At 31.3% G+C, this 21881-nt stretch overlaps 1 protein-coding gene and 1 pseudogene across 1 annotated transcript; both read left to right on the forward strand.

Moving 5' to 3' along the window:
- The first annotated feature begins 7724 nt into the window (after window positions 1–7724).
- Window positions 7725–13506, forward strand: LOC139850647 (malate synthase, glyoxysomal-like; annotated as a pseudogene).
- Window positions 9934–11180, forward strand: LOC139848747 (malate synthase, glyoxysomal-like). The gene is made up of 4 exons (XM_071838449.1): window positions 9934–10064; window positions 10214–10339; window positions 10780–11073; window positions 11174–11180. The coding sequence occupies exons 1-4, from the start codon at window positions 9934–9936 to the stop codon at window positions 11178–11180; spliced, it is 558 nt and encodes a 185-aa protein (XP_071694550.1).
- Window positions 13507–21881: the final 8375 nt, after the last annotated feature.

Here is a 21881-nt window from a genome sequence, read left to right on the forward strand (position 1 = left end):
GAGTTCAACTCTCTGGTCCGGAGTACCATGAATAACCCCCTGCGAGATGAGGATCTCAGCGGGGGTGGTTAAACATAGACCCACCATCGGCGGGTAGTCCGGTCAGCGATGGCTCGCGCTGGGTTATAGGGTTTATGTTCATAGCACGTTACCTGTATATCAAGAGTGTCTAGTGAAATGTTTTAAGTCCGGTAGCGCGGGTACAATTGCGCTATCTCAGATAGCGCGGAAGGTCCGTACGTGGATACTTAAAATAGTGTGTGTGTGTAAGTTCTCCCAGAACAGATCCCTGCTTCGTGGATTCGAGTCCGTTATTTATAGAGCGATCCTTTTTGTCTTCTATTGCTACGTAATAGTGTCAGCAAGATCTTGGCCTGCAAATAGTACTTTCGTGAGTGAGCTGGTCCGACAAAAGTAAAAGGTGTTTTGTCGGATCTGACTCTTGCCTGCCATACACCCCCTGCTAGCTACAGCATCGCCTGACATGCATACGTCACTACTGCGCTGACGAGGAAACAGCGCGGCTTAGTGATTATAGCGCTTATCATATTAGCGCGCATCATGCTTGGCTCACCTAGCGATGATGTTTGATGCGCTACACGAGCTAATCGGGTATGCGTATCATTAATATATATATATATATATATATATATATATATATATATATATATATATATATATATATATATATATATATATATATATATATATTGTATTTAACTGAAACTCAAACACTTTATTAAAAAAAATTCAACGCCATTTCTTGCTAATCACTTCAGGTCTTCATCAATAAACATCATCAGGTTCATAAACACAAACAGATCCAGATCGTGTTCTTCATCTCTGTTCTTCGTGTTCTTCATCGAAATTAAGCATCTCTCACTTTGTGGATTAAACTTTAATATGAGCACGGATTCGAGTTCATGAGCCTAAACCTAACCTTCATCACCGTTCAGATCGGATCAATTATAACAATTCGAGTTTTTAAGCATTTTTGTTCGAAAATTGATTTTAGTGGGTTTTGATTTAGAAGTGTTTTACCAAAATCTGAAAAAGTAGAAATGTTTACAATCATATAGTGATCATTTCTTCAAAATTTCAGAGATTAATTCGATCATTTGATGGGTGTTTGATCAGCTTTTTGTTCGAAAAATATTGACCAAAATCGAATTGTTTATGTCGATTCTTTGCGTGTTTTGAAAAACTAAAAACGTGGATGTGTTAGATTTGGTCTAACGCATCTTTCTACATAGTTTCGTGTTTTAATTTTGTGTTTTTGGCCACTTCCGCCATCCCTTCGTCGTAAACCACCATATAACTTATCGGAATTTGGAAAAACTACTCATGGTGGTTTGAAAAAGAAGTGAACTGCTCATGGTGGTTTCTTTTAATTTTGTGTTTCATATTTTAATGTTTTTGTTGCTTTAATACGAGTTAAGAGTTTGATTTTCATGATGAAAATAGAATGTGATGATGAACAGAGAGTAAGAGGGTGATGATGATGAATAGAGATGATGATAAGGACTTTGAATGACTGTATCTCTTAGCTCCGATTTAGTTACCATTTTAATTTGCTATAGAACATTCTAATTTGTGATCCGTTAAAAGTATCACCAATCTTGACTAAAAGTACACAAACCCCACAATCAATTATAATAAACGTCACATTTTGAAAATCGAATATTTTCTATGTTAATGTAAAAAAAATTGCACCATCATATCAGGTCTAATTTCAAAATTATTTTGGTCACTTCAAAAGCGTTCCAACGGATAAATCTCAAAAAAAATAAAATAAAAAAAAAATACATGTTTTCAAAAAAAATTGAATAAATCGGAGCTACAAGTAAAAAGATACGGTCAATCAAATTTTTAGCCCAACAAACATCATATGAAGCGCCCCGTTCATATACAATATAAACGATTCACAATAGTTGATTACATCGCGAGGTAATTGACCTCTATATGATACATTTTACAAACATTGCATTCGTTTTTAAAAGACAAACTTTCTTTACATCAAAAGTTGACGGCAAGCATACTATTTCATAAAACCTCCAACTATAATTGACTTAATAATAATCTTGATGAACTCGACGACTCGAATGCAACGTCTTTTGAAATATATCATGAATGACTCCAAGTAATATCTCTAATATGAGCAAATGCACAGCGGATGATTTCTTTCGTACCTGAGAATAAACATGCTTTCAAGTATCAACCAAAAGGTTGGTGAGTTCATAGGTTTATCATAAAACAATAAAATTCATCGTTTTGATAGACCACAAGATTTTCATTTTCAGTTCTCATAAATATACGTCCCATGCATAGAGACAAAAATATCATTCATATGGATTGAACACCTAGTAACCGACATTAACAAGATGCATATAAGAATATCCCCATCATTCCGGGACATCCATCGGACATGATATAAAAACTCGAAGTAGGATGAGGTTCGTTAGGCCCAATAGATCTATCTTTAGGATTCACGTCAATTAGGCGTGCACTAATTCTCAAAATTAGTGATGTTCCCTAATTCTTAGGCTACCAAGCAAAAAGGGGCATATTCAGCTTCGATCATTCAACCATATAATGTAGTTTCGATTACTTGTGTCTATTTCGTAAAACATTTATAAAAATTGCGCATGTATTCTCAGCCCAAAAATATAAAGGGTAAAAAGGCAAATGAAACTCACTGTAATGTATTTTGTAGTAAAAATACATATGACGATATTGAACAACTGAACAATGCAAGGTTGGCCTCGGATTCACAAACCTATATCATTTGTATATTTATTAATATACATAATTGTAATCAAACACACACACACACACACACACACACACACACACACACACATATATATATATATAAATTTATTAGTTATATTCTTTTTATATATCATTGTAGTTATTTAGGATTTATTCCAAACTTCATTAAAAACATATTCTTTATTTATGTAAACCATATCTTAACTTATATGTTATATATATTTATTTTATATATTTCATTACAATAATTAATATCTATACTTTTAGTTATCTTGATATCTATATATATTTATATACACATATGTTTAGTATTATATTTAAAAATTGATATTGTATAAGTATTTTAAATGTTAGCCTGTTTGATATATAGTTATATGGGATATTATTTTAATTATCGTAAATGTAATAAGTATCTTTTATGAAACTAATATTTATTTGTTAAAAATGGTAGTTTTGATAATAATAAGTTAATAATAATAATAATAATAATAATAATAATAATAATAATAATAATAATAATAATAATAACTATAACAATACTCTTAATTATAACTATAATCATAATGGTAATAATGATAACTAATGCTTAAATGTAAAAATTTATAATGACGAATACATTAGTTATGTTAATAATAATAATAATGGTTATATTCTTATAATTATGTTTGTAATATTAATTATGATACTAATAATAATTATAATACTAGTAATACTAATAATATCAATAACAATTAACAATAATAATCATAACAACAACAACAATAATAATAATAATAATAATAATAATAATAATAATAATAATAATAATAATAATAATAATAATAATAATAATAATAATTTTAAAAGAAATAAAAGATTGTACCCTTATTGAAAGCTTTTACAAAAAGATTACCCCAGCCCGGACTCGAACCCAAGACCTCTCAAAAATGCAAACACCCTAATCCATTACTCCAATTGTGCTTTCCTGATTTTATTCCTAATCTATATATATATATATATATATATATATATATATATATATATATATATATATATATATATATATATATATATATATATATATATACCGTTAACTGTTTCTTCTTCTTTTCATCATCGAAATAATAGGCTCAACATGGTGGCTTGTTGGGCCGTGTACCTCCAACAGCAACCCAGGCCCGTGAAAGAATTTGTTGGGCTGCACTTGGTGATAGTTGGCTCATGGTATTTGCAGGAGGGTTTATCTAAAAAAAAATAAAGGAAAAACTGCCTCTCCCCAGTTTTGAACTCGTAACTCGTGACCTCTCGCTTGTCAAACACAACATCAAACCACTGAACCATTAATTAATTTCTTGTTTTAACTCACACTTCTATTCATTTAACGTCTAAAAAGCTGTTTATCATCATCATCATTATCCGCTAATTACTATCATCATTATCCACCTTTATTCCCATCGTTCATCATTATTGTTTCTTTATCATCGAACACTGCATATTGATCTTAAACTTAAACCTTACTTTGTGTGCAAGTGCATAAATCTCGTCTTCATACTCTTCGTATAAAACAGGAACCGTGAGTAGAATCACAACAGTGGTGTAAAACAAAGTGAAAAAAAAAATTCACCAACTCCCACTACAGAGAATACCCATAATCAATCTTTATTATCATTTAACATAACCCGTAATCATCAATATTCTTCTCGTAATTCTTCATCATGACATCATATCAGTCACTCATGATCATGACCATCATCTTCACGTACATAAAACGGAAACGTACAACGTCGGTAATATTTTGATGGTGCTCGGGTTTGTTCTCGAACAGAATAGGAACGAAACAGAAATGGGTCTTGATGGTTGAAGTTAAAAACAAGTAGCAGTAGCATAGCGTCTAGTGTGGTGTTTTAGGTGGTGGATCGTGAATCGTATACACTTATCAAGTTACAATTAATTATTCGTGAATCGTCGGAACTGGTCGAAGGTCAAATGATTTCGTAAAATAGTTCAAAAATTTTGAAATTCAATTTAGCAGACTTTGCTTATCATGTCGAAACTATTTAAAGATTAAGTTTAAATTTGGTCGAAAATTCCCGGGTTATCACATCATACACCACGCACCATGCTACAAGCACGATGTGTAGTGAGAGACCATTCTTACAATGTCAACTTTTTAAAGACATATTGTTAAATATTTTTAAAAATGGGAAAATTTATACTAATTTTCCTTTTAGGAATGATATAGAGATCGTAGACTAGCGATGGTTTACATTCCATATATTAGATTTTCTTTGACATAAATACTATCGTGACTTTAGATCAGTGTCAGCAATTGTTCACTACAAACATCCTTGTACGTCGTGAAAGGAAGAACTTTCGTGAAATAAGTTAGGTTTAAATTTTAACCGCCCACGGTCTATAAAAAAACAACTAAATGTTGTTTAAGAATGATAATGACTTTTCAAATAACTTTTCGAAGGGAGACTATCAACGGCAATTTGGAAAAGGTAGTTTCATAGGTTGTGGTCGTCTTTTGTTTGTTTGGTCATTAGTAGTTTATTCGTTCTACCTTGTATTATTCGCTTGGTTCAGATTAAGTGATTGAAATTGGTGGTAGTATTTTTGTTGTTCTCGGTCATTAATTTGTATTTGGTTTTGGCTGATGAGACTCGTTTATAGGTAGTTTAGCCGCTAGTTTTCTTTATATCTTTCTATGTTCGAGCCTCGTTCGGCCCCAACTTTGTTCTTTCCGCTTGTCGTCGTTTTTTTTTTTAAAAACGTCTTCGTTTCTATACGAGAAAGGAAAAAACAAATTATTAGATGCATATTATGGTTGTAATTTAAATGACCACCCATTATCTACGAAAAACTAACTTTAACCAACAAAATGTACTACAATTTTTTTCACAAATTACTTTTAGATAACTCTTATTATTCTAGAGTTTTTGGGTGAAAGAAATGAAATTAAGTGAAGTAAAATGAAAGGGGAGGATTTGGGATCCTTCTAATTTAGAAGGATGGATTGAAAGGATAATTAGGCTAAAATCATTCATCCTCTTATTTTCTCTTCCTTCTAATGAAAACTTAGTAACACACATTTTTTTTTCTGATTCCTTTCCTTTCTGTCCTAAACAAAACTCTGAAACAGAGCCTTAAGATTGTCATTAGCATTTCTTAAAATGATAAACTAATTGAGTGTTTTTTTTTTTTTTTTTTTCCAAATTGATGACCGACTCTCCCAATTGAGATAATCCGATTCTCCCTTAAGACTTTGTTCTAGAGTTTATATATATAAAAGAAAAGAAGTGAAATGAAGAGGAATGAAAGGGAGTGAAGTGGGATCTTTCCAAATTGAAAGGAAAGATTGAGAGGGAAATTAGGCAAAATTATCAATCCATTCACTTCCCTTTCTTCCCTACAAAAACTCAGGAACACCATAACTTTTTTAATTTCTTCCTGAATCGTTTCTTTTCCTTCCAATATTAAACTCTGGAACAGAGCCTAAGACTCCAAATGTTTACCTATTGAATTTTACAACTATTTAGCACTTGTGAAGTCGAATTTAAACAACGGGTATCAAAGCGCAACTTGGCTAGCGGAATCAAATTAACCACCTTAATTAAGAGAAGTTTGCCTTTATAAGAAAAGATAAAACAAAAATAACAAAATTCGGAAATCTATATCTATCTATATCACTATATACATTAAAAAAGAGTCTCGATTAGCTAATAATTGTTTTCAAAACCCCCTTATCGTTAGATTAGAAAATTAAAGCTTAATAACCCTCGATCCAACGGCCCCTAATCATCTATTTTTAATCAAAATTATACCTTATATACCCTTAAAAAAACACGCGGAGCTTAATTCTATTCAGATCCTTACCCACCAAACTACGGACTAAATCCCTAAATCAATTCATCTTCTTCATCTATCCTTCGATTCTTCTTCCAGATCTAATCGATACCTAAGCCATTTTGTTGAAGAGAGGCTAACATTCATTTGGTTGATAATGATTCCATTCTACAAGTTACGGGCAAATTGTACAGAAAGTTAATAATTGATTTTGTTGAAGAGAGGCTAACATTCATTTGGTTAATAATGATTCCATTCTACAAGTTACTGGCAGATCGTACAGGTAACTGACAAATCAAAGCCCATTCGTATTGAACCCTAGAAATTTGGGCGATGCCCTAATTTTTTATTTTATTATAAATCGTTATTCAGCCCTAACATTCATTGGGTTAATAATGATTCCATTATCAAAAGGGTTTTGATTTTTTTTTTAAATCAAAGCGTTAAGGATTGATATCGTATTGAATTCTAGGTTTTCAGGTACGTATATAATCTGTTATATGATTTTCAATACCAAGCACAACATCATATACTTTCATGATGTTTAAAATTTCGATTAATAAGTTGATTTTGTCATAGTGTTGATATCATACAGCGGACATTACATCAAACGGAGGTATCACAAATTTATAGCATCATATATTAGGATTATTCGGATTTTACATATAAGTGTGCCACTTTTTTGGCTTTGGACTGGACTTCTTTGTTGAACAAATAATCTGTCAAGGTGCATCACGTGCTTCTTATGTTTAGTTATGGTTTCATTCTTAATGTTATAATTTTTAATATTTTTCGTTAACTCAATAATCACGGAACATGTATGTATGAACCTTGGGCCAACTGAGCAGTCGACTGAGAAGGATTCAACAGAATAAATGAATTTTTATGAGTTGTATTCTTATGCTAATAATTTATTGTGTTTAGTGCATCTTGACGTTGAGTGTACCAAGGAGGTTAGTATTATAACTTTGTTAGTTACGTAGTATAAATCATGTAGTCATCATTACTTATTTGCTGAAGGTCATGTTGGGAGCTGATAACATGTTATATATCAAGAATGTTATTTCAGGTTATGACTGCTTAAGAATGAGTGCAAACTGACGTAAATACGAAATCACTAACAACAATAATTGTTATGTCTATTTGTTAGAGTAAACATATTCAGTGTGGGTTGGGTTGACCTAAATGGCTGAAACTGTATTTGTCTATATTTGTTACCTTTCTTTTAAATAATAAAGGTGTCACATATTGTTAAACAATACTTCATATGTATAATTTCCATAATATTTGTTTTTTAGAAAAATGATCTATGAAGTTACTTGCTGCAATAAATAATTTTATGATTTTTCAGGAACCTTGATTTCTCTTATGGTAAGATTTTATTTATCTACACTCAAAAACGTCATTAAAACATTGTTATTGTTCATATGTGAATCGTTATTTCTGATTATGATTTTTTCGAATTTTGGCTCTGTTTGTGGTTTTTCTTCTAACGGATTTTGATTTTTTAGAAATAAGAGAAGGGTTGATTGTGTGAGAGGTTAAAGATGCAGTAGCAAGATCGAAGAAGAAAGGTATAACTATCTCTAATTCTGTAATTTGTTTGATATTTATTTACTAAAATATTAGATTTATATGAGTTTTAGATGCTAATACTGATTGCTGATCAAATAAATAGATATACTTGAGGGTTTGGATGTTACATTTCCTAGAACAAAGTAGACATGTGGACAGTTTTAACTTTGTTTAAATAGATTAATTTTGAGATAAAAGTTCAGTTTTTTAGTAGTTATGAAGATGTACTCGATAGTTTGCATTGTCCTTCTGCTGTCTTAGACATACTCCTTGATTTTACCATATGTATTTCTAATCATCATTTGTAAACTTGTGCAGAACAACTTAAGCAATCGATTTGAAAGCATCATTTGTAAACCATGTTGTGATGTTTTGGGTTATAAGAAAACTTAAAGTTCCAAGTGCTCGCTCAAGCCAACTGTCGAGATAAGTCGTCACCCAAGTAGGTATGTCTTTACTTCATTTTTCTGTTAAAACCATATATCAAGGAAATATGTATGTTGAGGCAACTGTTGAGGCTCTTCGAACTAAGGATATGGTGATTCTTTAATTTTTATATACACAATTGATTAATTGATTCTATGTTTTCCTTCTTTCTGGAATAATGAAATCATATTTTGTCCCAAGTTTTGGTCTAAACTAATTGAATCCATCTTAATGAAAAGGGAAGACTGCTATCGTCGATGTTATCTATTGCTGATGATGAAAGGATAGGGTTTAATTTCTTTTTTCCCCCTATGATTCGTTATCGACAAACTTTCAAGGCTATTGAGGATGGTGAAAGGTTAGGTCTAATATGGTTTATCATGTTTCTTTTGTTGTGTTATATGTTCTTCGCTTCTGATGTTGTAATGTTGTGTGTTCTATTTTATTGCTTATATTGCCTCATATTAGTACTCTAATTCGTTGTCAGGACCCATGGTCACATCTTGTTCTTCTGATCCGGAACAGCAGGGGCCTTACATGTGTCGCTACATCATTTCACCAAGAAAGCAAAGGTCTTTTGTTGTTACTTAATTTGTTAGTTCATATTTTATCTCTTATTTTTTTAACCTTTACATGTTTAAGCTACAGTAGGTTGTTTACCCTAAAGCATAGGATAACACTTCATCAATCATCAATAAGAGTAAGAAAAAAAAATCATTTTATGTCTGAATATCGTTAGGATTAGTTTCTAAAATGTAATAACGGTGTGTTGTTATCCTATACTCGCTGTGAGTTTGCAGGTACAGGTATCTTAATCTTAATAATAAAACTCTTAATGTGAGTTTTCAGGTACATGTATTGCATTGAAACCCACACTGAGCCTTAATGTACGGGTTTTATCGATCAACGAATAACCCTTTTTCAATTCATTATTTGATTTCATATCGACAATATCTGTGTTGATGTGAATTTTTCTTCATGCTGATTCGGATCTCGGGTTCAATTGGTTAGCTTTCATCCTCCTTGTTCAATTTATGAAAGTAAACTCTGATTTATATTTGTTATTTTTGACTCTCATATGATATCATAAATATTACGGAGTAATGATCGTGATACTTGCATTAGTATTTTTAATAAACACACAATTAGAGTAGCTTTTATAATATTAAATAATGTACAGTTTTGGTGTATTTTTGAAATTGTCCACTTAATAAACAAATTTGAACCATATACGTTTTCTTTATGGATGAAAACAGGCTGATTTTGAGGATGCACTATCGCCAACATGGGAGAACTTGATGAAAGGACAAGTGAACTAGAAGAATGCAGTTAATGGCACAATCAGCTTCCATGACAAATCTAGAAACAAGGAGTACAAGCTCAATGATCAAATTGCAAAGCTCTTTGTTCATCCTCGAGGCTGGCATCTACCCGAGTCCCACATCACAATCACGCAGCATTTCGTAAATCGCAAGGCCAAGGATCGGGCCCTTCTTTTATCTTCCTAAAATGGAGAATTCAAGGTAGTATTCAACTATTACTGGTTGGTACACATAAATTTTTATCTCCCGAATTGGATTAATTATCGGTATTAATTAACGTTATGTGGCAGGGAAGCGAGGATTTGGAACAATGTGTTTGAACGGGCTGAGAAAATGGTGGGAATAGAAAAAGGTAGTATCAGGGCAACTGTGCTAATTGAGACACTACCAGCAGTGTTTCAAATGGATGAGATTTTGTACGAATTAAGAGACCATTCGGTTGGTTTGAACTGTGGAAGATGGGACTACATCTCAGTTATGTTAAAACATTCCAGGCTCACCCTGACCGTTTGTTACCAGACAGAGTGTTGGTCGGTATGGGCCAACACTTCATGAGAAGCTACTCTGATCTTCTCATTAGAACGTGCCATAGGTGTGGAGTGCACGCCATGGGAGGAATGGTATTTATTTTTTAATATTTGCCCGTTCAGGCCAAAGTATCTAAATTTAGAAGATATTCGGTTAAATCTTTGGTTTTGATATTTTTATAACTTCAACATACTAAAATTGGCCATGGTTAAATGACTAAAATGCTGCTGTTTTACTATTCATCAGTGACGGTATTCTGGTCATTTTTATAACATCATGCTGATGTCATCAAAGGTCATGCTGATTAAACTTTATTGTTGATGAACAGCTCCCAGATTCCAATAAGAGATGATCCGGAAGCAAACCAAGCAGCGCTCGAGCTAGTGAAGAAAGACAAGTTAAGAGAGGTACGGGCCGGGCATGATGGGACATGGGCAGCCCATCTGGGCCTAATTCCAGCCATCGTGGAAGTCCTCACCGACAACATGGGCAACTCTCCTAACTTGATTAAAACCATGAAACGCGAAGATGCTTCAAGTTTAACCGAAGTAGATCTTCTACAAATTCCTAGGGGCGTTCGAATCATTGAAGGTCTTAGACTAAACACACGGGTCAGAATCCAGTACGTAGAAGCATGGCTCACTGGAACAGGGTCGGTCCCACTTTATAACCTCATAGAGGATGCAGCCACTGCTGAAATAAGTCGAGTCCAAAACTGGCAGTGGCTGAAATACGGAGTTGAGTTGGAACTAAAATGCTGATGTTTTACTGTTCATCAGTGACGGTATTCTGGTCATTTTTATAACATCATGCTGATGTCATCTAAGGTCATGCTGATTAAACTTTATGGTTGATGAACAGGCTGCCCAGATTCCAATAAGAGATGATCTGGAAGCAAACCAAGCAGCGCTCGAGCTAGTGAAGGAAGACAAGTTAAGAGAGGTACGGGTCGGGCATGATGGGACATGGGCAGCCCATCTGGGCCTAATTCCAGCCATCATGGAAGTCTTCACCGGCAACATGGGCAACTCTCCTAACTTGATTAAAACCATGAAACGCGAAGATGCTTCAAGTTTAACCGAAGTATATCTTCTACAAATTCCTAGGGGCGTTCGAATCATTGAAGGTCTTAGACTAAACACACGGGTCGGAATCCAGTACGTAGCAGCATGGCTCACGGGAACAGGGTCGGTCCCACTTTATAACCTCATGGAGGATGCAGCCACTGCTAAAATAAGTCGAGTCTAAAACTGGCAGTGGCTGAAATACGGAGTTGAGTTGGACGGTGACGGGCTTGGTGTCAGGGTCAGCCCGGAACTTTTTGGTAAAGTGGTCAAAGAAGAAATGGCTAGGATCGAAAGAGAAGTGGGTCGGGCTAAGTTTATGAAGGGAATATGCAAGGAAGCATGTAAGATCTTCACTCGACAATGTACATCGCCTGTACTCGATGATTTTCTGACGTTAAACGCGTACAATCATATCATTGTTCATCATCCAAGAGGGTCATCAAAGCTCTAAAAGCAGATTTTAAAGGCTTTTTGTGTTTGTTTATTGCAGCTATTATCGATCAACGAATAAGTCTTTTCAATTCATTATTAGATTTCATATCGACAATATCAGTGTTGATGTGAATTTTTCTTCCTGCTGATTCGGATCTCCGATTCAATTGGTTAGTTTTCATCCTCCTTGTTCAATTTATGAAAGTAAACTCTGTGATTTATATTTGTTATTTAACACTACTCAATTGTTTCTTAACCTCATAATTTAATAGTTCTGTATTTTGGTCTTGGCAACAAAGCAGGTCATAAGGTATCTATATATCCATGTTTCATTAAACTAACAAGTGGATAATATGATAATAATAATACTGAATTTTATTATTTTAACACTTAATTTGGTTTGAAATGAATGAACACTATTATGCTTTGAAGGTGATCACTAAGACAAATAAGTCATGGTCTAAGCTTGTCAAAGAACGACCCCGGTTGCGGAGTTTAGATGAAATACCTCCATAACACATGACATAAATAATACATAAGAAAATACAAAAAAATACATAAGAATAAGGTTTATGTCATGTACTTGAACATGACATAAATAAGGTTTGTGAATAATTAAGAATAAGGTTTATATAGCCAAATGATTTATCATCATTTGCAGTAGGTCTGACATCAATACGTTTTTTTTTCTTAGTTTTTCATGAACATTGTGGGTTGAGGACTGTTTTATTAAGTTAATTCTTCAGGACTCCTGAATTACTTAGTAATATGTTGGTGATGACTGATGAGGTAAAGTCTATCATCAATATTGTCATAATATCTACATCAAATATTTTTAATGCCATATGGTGGTAATTGTCTGCCTTTATAATGCAGTTAACTACAATGTTTCATTTGGATTGACCAATGTATCTTATAGAATATCTAGCTAATCAAAGCAGGGTTTATCTCATTGGCAAAGAATTTAAGTGTGTAGACTTTGGTGTTCTTTTTTTGGATATATGACTTTTATAACTTATTACTCTAACCTTTTCATATATTCTTTATGTTTTAGTGTCATTGGATACACTTTACTGCTCACCTTAATCGAGTATAAGACACTTGTTATGCCTGGAGACTTAAAACGAGCTAGTGGTGTATTGCCATCAATTCCAAAAGAGCATCATAATAGGTAGGGTTCATTATCTAAATCTATTCCTTCCAAAAGCTTGACATTATTGAATATTATCTTTTTAGGATGCTTACTAATTAAGATGCTTACTTTGGAACATGAATGCATCATGGACTTTGTAAAGGAATTCTCAAATATCACTCTGATTTGTGCATTCTTTGATAATGTTGCTCATTTTCTGGAGTCAAGAAGAATGTTTGAAGAGGCATTAAAAGTTGCTACAAATCCCGACTATAGTTTTGAACTATTCCAGACATAAAGTTTTGGGGGTTTTACTTCGATTTTCATCGTCGTTTGATTCCAGCTTCCGTTCATCTTGACGGTCGTTTATTCGATGGAAACCTTGTAGATAACTAATATGTTCTACCTTTTTTTTTTTTTTTTTTTTTTTTTGCGCGCGATTGTATGCTTCTGATGTTAATAATGACGATTGTGGTTGTATGGGCGAATCAATAATCAATAAACCTTTTTAAATGAGCCTTCAACTTAAATGCACAAAAGTTTTATGATGTAGGTAGTGAGATGTTTGTTCAACAAACCAGGAGCTGATAGAGGATGAAAGTAAAAAGAGGGGAAGGCAATACTAATACGAAATCATGCACGACTGATAATAGCTAGGAAAATAAAGATGTATGACAAATATTTAAAAGTTTTTAAGTATTAATCATCTTTTTGTATTAGGATGATGCAGTCACATGATTTATTATCTTAGTATGGTGTAATAATTGATTGGCTAGTGTAATTTCCAGTAAACTGAAGAAAAACAACATCGTCCTAAAAATATCAACAAGATTGCTTATTTCAAGGTGTTCGTGTAGTTACAACACAATCACCTTAAGTTTCCCATTATAACGATAGTTTCTTATTAGATCGTTAATGGTTAATGAAATAGTGGGCAAAAGATATATGTGTGTGATCTTAAATTTGTTTAAACAAAACAAAGATATTACTAATATAAACGTCACAATTAAGTTAATTGATTGATATTTATGAACATTTATATTGGTTATAAAGATTTCATGTATCATTAGTGAAATAGCTAGCTCTGCATTTAATTTTTTATTATTGAGTTGATTGGGTTATGTTTGTTAATGACAACTGAATAGTGAATAGCTTGATTAAATTGGTTTGAAGTGTAATTTTAATATGTAGATTTTCCTAAATCATTTTTTTATGATGTTAGTCTTTCAATTTTATTTATTACATATTGGTTTAAACTATAGATAGCTACATTGATTATAAGTCATGTAACACTACGACTGTAACTGAATTGATTTATTTTAAACTTTACGAACACTATATAAAACATAATGATTCTTAAAATTCAATGGTGAGTTTAGAGTTTACGTTTTTAGGGTTTAGGGGTTTGAATCTAAGGTTTAGGGTTTATATTTTAGGGTTTAGGGTTAGGGTTTAGAGTTTTTAGTTTTTAGGTTTGGGTTCAGGGTTTAGGGTTCAGGGTTTAGATTTAGGGTGTACGGTTTAGAGTTTAGATTTACGGTTTAGGTTAGTTTTTATGGTATATATTTTAGAGTTTAGAGTTTAGGTTTAGGGTTTTGAGTTTAGATTTAGGGTTTAGGGTTTAGATTCTAGGGTGTAGGGTTTTGGATTTATGTTTAGGGTTTAGGTTTAGAATTTAGGGTTTATATTCTAGGGTTTAAGGTTTAGGGTTAGGGTTTAGAGTTTTTAGGTTTTAGGTTAGAGTTTAGGGTTTAAATTTAGAGTGTAGGGTTTAGAGTTTAGGTTTAGGGTTTTGTGTTTAGATTTAAGGTTTAGGGTTTAGGGTTTAGATTTTATGGTTTAGAGTTTAGGTCTAGGGTATCTGGTTTAGATTTATGGTTTAGATTCTAGGATTTAGATTTTAGGGCTTATGATTTAGGATTAGGGTTTAGATTTAGGATTTAAGCTTATATACTAAATTAATAGTGTTATTATTTTTTGCACTTCATGCTTATATTAATAGTCATTGTGACATTGGCATAAAGGTAATAACATTACTTTTAATAATTTAATTTTAATTTAGTTTCTTCGTGTAATGGACCTATTGTCTTAGAAATAAAAAAAAAAAAACTTATTTTATTTGTGTTGTAATTTTGTTAGGTATATAGGTATATGTATCTGTTGAGTATTCATCTTCATTCAACCTTTCAATCTTCCATCTTCAAAGTTAACTGGTAAAAGCAACATACAGGGTTAGCTATTGAATTACACGATGAGATTTTGACACCTTTGAAGAACATGGGAACAGAAGGATATTAAAGTTAGTGGATTTGATTTATTTATGTTTGGTATTTATGTCATATTATCTTGTCAATTAGTCTAGGCCAAACTATCCCACAAATCATTTTATGTTCATTCAATTTTATTGTTTTTATAGAAAACTAATCAAAAGTCGAATTTCAAATATTATGTCATATAGTATATCTCAGTGTTGTAGTTTATAATGGTATGACTTGAGGATATGCTACAGGAACAGTTGAAACAATATGAGAATTAAACCTGCACAGATGGGTTTAAGATTGCGTAACTTAACATGGCTTCTTGAGTTGAAATACAACTAATGATGTATATTTGTCTAAAAAATACTATTTTTCTAGATCCTATTTTTCTTTTCTTAATTTTTCAAATCTGTAACTCAATCTTAATCATTTATTCGTGTTATCATAGTTAAAGATTGTCATAAAATATCATCATTTCATAAAACCGCGAAACCGCGGGTCTTTAACTATAAGAGTCAAAATAAAAACACGGGGACCATCCACGAAACCTGTTACAAACCAAAGGGACCTTTCGTGTAATGTTGTTATTGTGAATAAAGATGATGAATCTGCCATGTCAAATTATGAAAATTGTATGTCAAGTTTAGTTGGAAAGTTAAGTATTATATACAACTTTATAGATCACGTAAAACAATGGATAAATTTTCAGCATTTAATATCTTTCAATAATATACGGAGTACACATTTGTTACAAAAAATAATGTATTTATTTTTACAGGTGTAACATCCCGTTTTTCCCGCACATATTGAAAGGTACATACTTAATCATTTGTACGTTTGTAACTCGCTAGATTATGCGTAACTGTATAGATATATGTGTAGATATATATATATATATATATATATATATATATATATATATATATATATATATATATATATATATATATATACTTGATAATGTGTGCGCATACAAGTTTATACATGGGCTTTGATAGCGTTAAGTCTTGTGAGACTATTGTTGAAGGGTAGGCGAATGTAGGAAGCGGGATTTAGGTGTACGAATCAAATGAAATCAAAATGTGTTTTAGATTGTCAAACTGTTCAGACTTAGGCTAATGCCGCGCCGCGGCGATCTGGGCCACGACGCGACAAACAAAGGAAATCTGGATCCGAAGTTGAGTTAAGAAGGGTCTTTTTTCCTTTTATACGCCGCGCCGCGAGAATTTGGGTCGCGCCGCGACATTTCTGTTGGACAGATTCCGGACTTAGCTCATTTTAAGAGATTTTTATGGGCAATTTGGTAATTTGACTTGTGGATCTGATGGAGCATTAAATCTCCACCACTCATCCATTTATTTCATTTTTCCTTTTATCTTTTCTTTCCATTTTCTCTCCCAAAACACAAAATCCACTTAGTTTTATCTTGAGATTTGAAGGTGAAGATTTGTGAATCAAACCTAGGAGCAAGAATTAAAGTTGTTCTCTTTGTTGTTAGCTACAAGAAGATAGTCTTGGTAAGTTCTAACTCTATGTTTCGATTTTTAATTAGTTATGCTAGGGTTTTGGTTCATTTGGAACTTATGTGACCCATTTGGGGTTAAAATGGGTGAACTTGAGTTGTGTTGATGAAAGGAAACCCTAAGTAACTATAATCTAGGGTTTGGACTTAAGATTTGAAGTTGAAAGTGTTAAATGGGTTCTTTGTCACTAATACACTTGTTAATGATGATGAAAAAAGTTAATGAACTAAGTTTGACTTGATTGTGAGTCTAAGTAATATAAAATGGGTCAAAATGCACTAGTTGACCTAATTAGATGAAATGGGTATGGATTACCCTAAGTTTTATGTTAATTAAAGTTAGTAGACTTTAATTCACTAGCCTTAGTGATTAAAGTTTGTCTTGGCCATTTATGGGCGGTTGTGTGTAGTTGAGTCATTTAATGCAAATTGGGTCATTAAATGCTCAAGTGGGAGTATTGTGGTTAATCCCACTAGTTGTGAAATTGAATGTGCACTTAATGATTTAGGTACATTGCGTTGAAGCTCGAAAGTGCTAAATCATCATCCTTGTGACAAGGTAAGTGGAGTAATTATACGTATGTGTATATAGCGTATTTATTTGTGAAAGTTATGGTACGAACCACCGAGCCGGTAGTGCCGTAACATGTGTGGGTTATGATGTGAACCACGAGCCGGTAGCATCGAGTGTGAACCACGAGCCGGTAACACTATAAACTAAGATGTGAACCACGAGCCGGTAGCATCGAGTGTGAACCACGCGCCGTTAGTGTGACAACCCGGAAATTTCCAACCAAATTTAAACTTTAATCTTTATATGTTTCCGACACGATAAGCAATATTTGTTAAGTTAAATTGCAAGAATTTTAAACTATGTTCATACATTCATTCAACCTCGACCAAGTTCCAACGATTCACGAACCATTAAACGAATATGATTATATATGTATATGTGTATATATATTATAACTTGAAACGTAAACAAAATATTAGATTAAATACTTTATATGATTGTATCTGTTTCAAAATGTTTATCAATGGAATTAGAAGATAAGATCAAATGATTGAATTATCAGATATATTGAATTATGATTACAAGTCTCTGTTGAAAGGCCCACGTTGATTTGAGAAATCTTTCCATTTTAACAATATTCGAAAAATGGTAAACTGATTTATAAATAAGAATAAATTGTCAATCATTGAGAACTAGACAAAGGATAGTGGAAGATTGAATCTCATAAAGACTCGATTGATCTATTTAGTTTCAAACGTACAAAAACGTTTTCAATTTAAAAAGAACTTTATTATTAAAACGTATATAACTTTTATAAATATCTAGAATCACTTTTTACAACTCATTACTTAACTAGTATGATAAAGATAACGATATTTATATTTTATTTTATTAAATATATATAACAATTTAAATTAATATTATATATATTTATATGCGTATTATACGTACATAATTTTATACTTTTACTATATTTAAACTTTACCTTTACTTTATTTTTACTTTACTTTAACTTTAATAATTCACTTTAATAATTCATACTTTAATAATTCACTTTAATAATTCATACTTTAATAATTCACTTTAATAATTCATACTTTAATAATTCACTTTAATAATTCATACTTTAATAATTCACTTTAATAATTCAAAAATCTATTATAAATAGAATTCAATAGGTTTCATTATTTCATAGAAACTTGAAAATATTTTTCTCTAAACTCTTTCAATCGATGTACATATATATTTACTCCGTATTATTTCAAGATATTATTAGTATACATAAAATATTACGACGGAGTGCTGTCCGAGTGATTTTGAAATTGTTTTTCGAGTAGGATAGGATTAAGGAAATTATGGGTTATAGCTATGGAGGTGATTGAGTATGGTTCATGGGTATGCTCGTGAGGTCAATATAGTGTTTATCATTTCCGTTGCGTCTACGTACCTTTTCTGCAATATTGAATCTCAATATTGATACGTGAGTACTCATAATTTAACTTTTACATACTAATAGTGTATCCCTAACTAGTGCTCGAGTATTTAGGATTATGCATGCTTGTATTTTTGATATTGCCCTTAGACAGGTTAGGTTGAATATTGAATTAGTTACACTTGCGGTTGAGATAAGGTATAAGATATGCATGTCCTTGGAAAGCTAGCGAAAAATTAAGAACTTTTCCTTTAGATATCGAATGGTTTCGATGAACGGATTAGAAGTTATAATCAATTGAATTTTCGATATTTTTATTAAAAATGATTATTATTATCGTCGTTTTTTTTATCGTCGTTATAGTTTTATCTTATTATTATCATTATTATTATTATCTTTATCAATAAAAGGGATTTATCATTAAAAATTGTTATTTTTTTTTTATTATTACTATAGTTATTATCGTTAAAGTTATAATTAGTATTATTATTATTATCCAATTATTATTATTATTATTATTATTATTAGTATTATTATTATTATTAGTATTATTATTATTATTATCATTATTAATATATATATCATTATTTAAAAATGGTTATTGTTATTATTATTATTATTACTATATTATCATTAAGATAATTATTAGTAATATCGTTAATAATGTTATAGTAACTATCATTATTAATATAAGTGTAATTAAAACAAATATTGGTAACACCTAATTATTTTGATTACTATTATTATCATTATTATAAACACGATATAAAAGACGATTAAAAGCTATTAAACGAAACGATTAGGAAATAATGAGTAAGAGTATCATGATGAAATTAAAATATTATAAGATATTGATTTAGGTAAAATTATCGTTCTTATTATTTTTATCATTACTATTATTATTAAAAGTATCGTTAGTATTAAAGCTATCATTTTAACAAAAATTATCATTTTAATAGAAATGTCATTGTTACTATAAAATATCATTATTATTATTATTTTAAATAGAATTATTATTTTAAAGATAATATTAAAAATTATCGTAAATATTAAAGTTATCATAATTAGAATTATCGTTTTATCATAATGTCATCTTAGTAATTATAAATATTGATATTTTTATAATAATATATTTTTTATAATAATAATTATTATTACAAAATAATACAACTTTTACTTACTATCATTATAGATATTATTTTATCAAATAAATATGTGATACAAACATATTTTACTACGTGTAATAACTTACTTTAATAATACCTATCATATTATCTTTATGATACTAAATGAACCCTATAAATTTTATTACTTAATATATATAAAAGTATATTTTATTACATAAATTTAATATAAAATTTTATTTATTAATAAATAAATTATATTATTACTCTAATAAATCTTTTTAAAAATATTTAAAAATATAAAACGACGATATTTAAACTATATATTAATCATGTATATATTTTTGGAAATTATTTTGAGTCAAATTTACTTTTGTTGACTTTTGCATATTAGTCTCGAGCATTAGGATTGTGGTACACTATGAATTGACCTAATTTGTTAGACAAATATTGACCAACACATAATTATATATAATTAATTTAGGTTCGTGAATCCGAGGCCAACCTTGCACTTGTTCAATGACGTTATATGTATTTTTACTACGAAATACAGTATGGTGAGTTTCATTTGCCTTTTTACCCTTTATATTTTTGGGACTGAGAATACATGCGCTTTTATAAATGTTTGACGAAATAGACACAAGTAATTGAAACTACATTCTATGGTTGAATTATCAAAATCGAATATGCCCCTTTTTATTAAAGTCTGGTAATCTAAGAATTAGGGAACAGACACCCTAATTGACGCGAATCCTAAAGATAGATCTATTGGGCCTAACAAACCCCATCCAAAGTACCGGATGCTTTAGTACTTCGAAATTTATATCATGTCCGAAGGAGGATCCCGAAATGATAGGGGATATTCTTATATGTATCTAGTTAATGTCGGTTACCAGGTGTTCACCATATGAATGATTATTTTTGTCTCTATGCATGGGACGTATATTTATGAGAACTGGGAATGAAATTCTTGTGGTCTATTAAAATGATGAAAATAAATGATTATGATAAACTAATGAACTCACCAACCTTTTGGTTGACACTTTAAAGCATGTTTATTCTCAGGTGTTAAAGAAATCTTCCGCTGTGCATTTGCTCATTTTAAAGATATTACTTGGAGTCTTTCATAGCATATTTCGAAGAACGTTGTATTCGAGTCATTGAGTTCATTAAAGATTATTATTAAATCAATTTATAGTTGGATAGTGGATATTATGAAATGGTATGCATGCCTGTCAATTTTCAATGTAAAGAAAGTTTGTCTTTTAAAAACGAATGCAATGTTTGTAAAATGTATCATATAGAGGTCAAATACCTCGCAATGTAATCAACTATTGTGAATCATTTATAATGTATATGAACGGGTCCTTTCAGTTGGTATCAGAGCGGTGGTCTTAGCGAACCATGTCTGCATTAGTGTGTCTAACTGATAAGTCGTTAGGATGCATTAGTGAGTCTGGACTTCGACCGTGTCTGCATGTCAAAAGTTTTGCTTATCATTTTTAGTCGGAAATCATCTGCTTATCATTCTTAGGAAATTACCTGCTTATCATTACTAGTTTAGACACGTCTTGCTACATTAATTGCATGAGTAGTGTATAGACAAAATTCATATCTTAGCGTATCTGCTAAATCATATCTTATCGTATCTGTTACTTTAAACTTTACCTGACATATCCCGTAAATTCCTCCGTAATCTACGAAATCTTTTGTTCTATATCTATGGATATTCTATGTAATTAGAATACCATCCGATAATCGAAAATCATTTCATATCGAAAAAAATCCTTATTCAATCGTACGAAATGGAATTCATCATTAATTCAAGTTCCTCGGATTCCGAAATGGAATCTCACTCCAGCTCTGAAAGCAGTGTGACCGGAATGGATCAACCAATCAGCCATCATCTATTCTGGATAAATTGGGGATGGGTTCGTAGTCTCCTCAAT

This window comes from Rutidosis leptorrhynchoides, chromosome 5 (assembly GCF_046630445.1).
Source record: "Rutidosis leptorrhynchoides isolate AG116_Rl617_1_P2 chromosome 5, CSIRO_AGI_Rlap_v1, whole genome shotgun sequence".
NCBI classification, from domain to species: domain Eukaryota; kingdom Viridiplantae; phylum Streptophyta; class Magnoliopsida; order Asterales; family Asteraceae; genus Rutidosis; species Rutidosis leptorrhynchoides.

Coding starts and splice junctions, on each gene's coding strand:
- LOC139848747 (XM_071838449.1), top strand. CDS start 9,934: ATGGCACAATCAGCTTCCATGACAAATCTAGAAACAAGGAGTACAAGC. Junction 10,065..10,213: donor TCACAATCACGCAGCATTTC/GTAAATCGCAAG, acceptor GTTATGTGGCAG/GGAAGCGAGGATTTGGAACA. Junction 10,340..10,779: donor TTTCAAATGGATGAGATTTT/GTACGAATTAAG, acceptor GTTGATGAACAG/CTCCCAGATTCCAATAAGAG.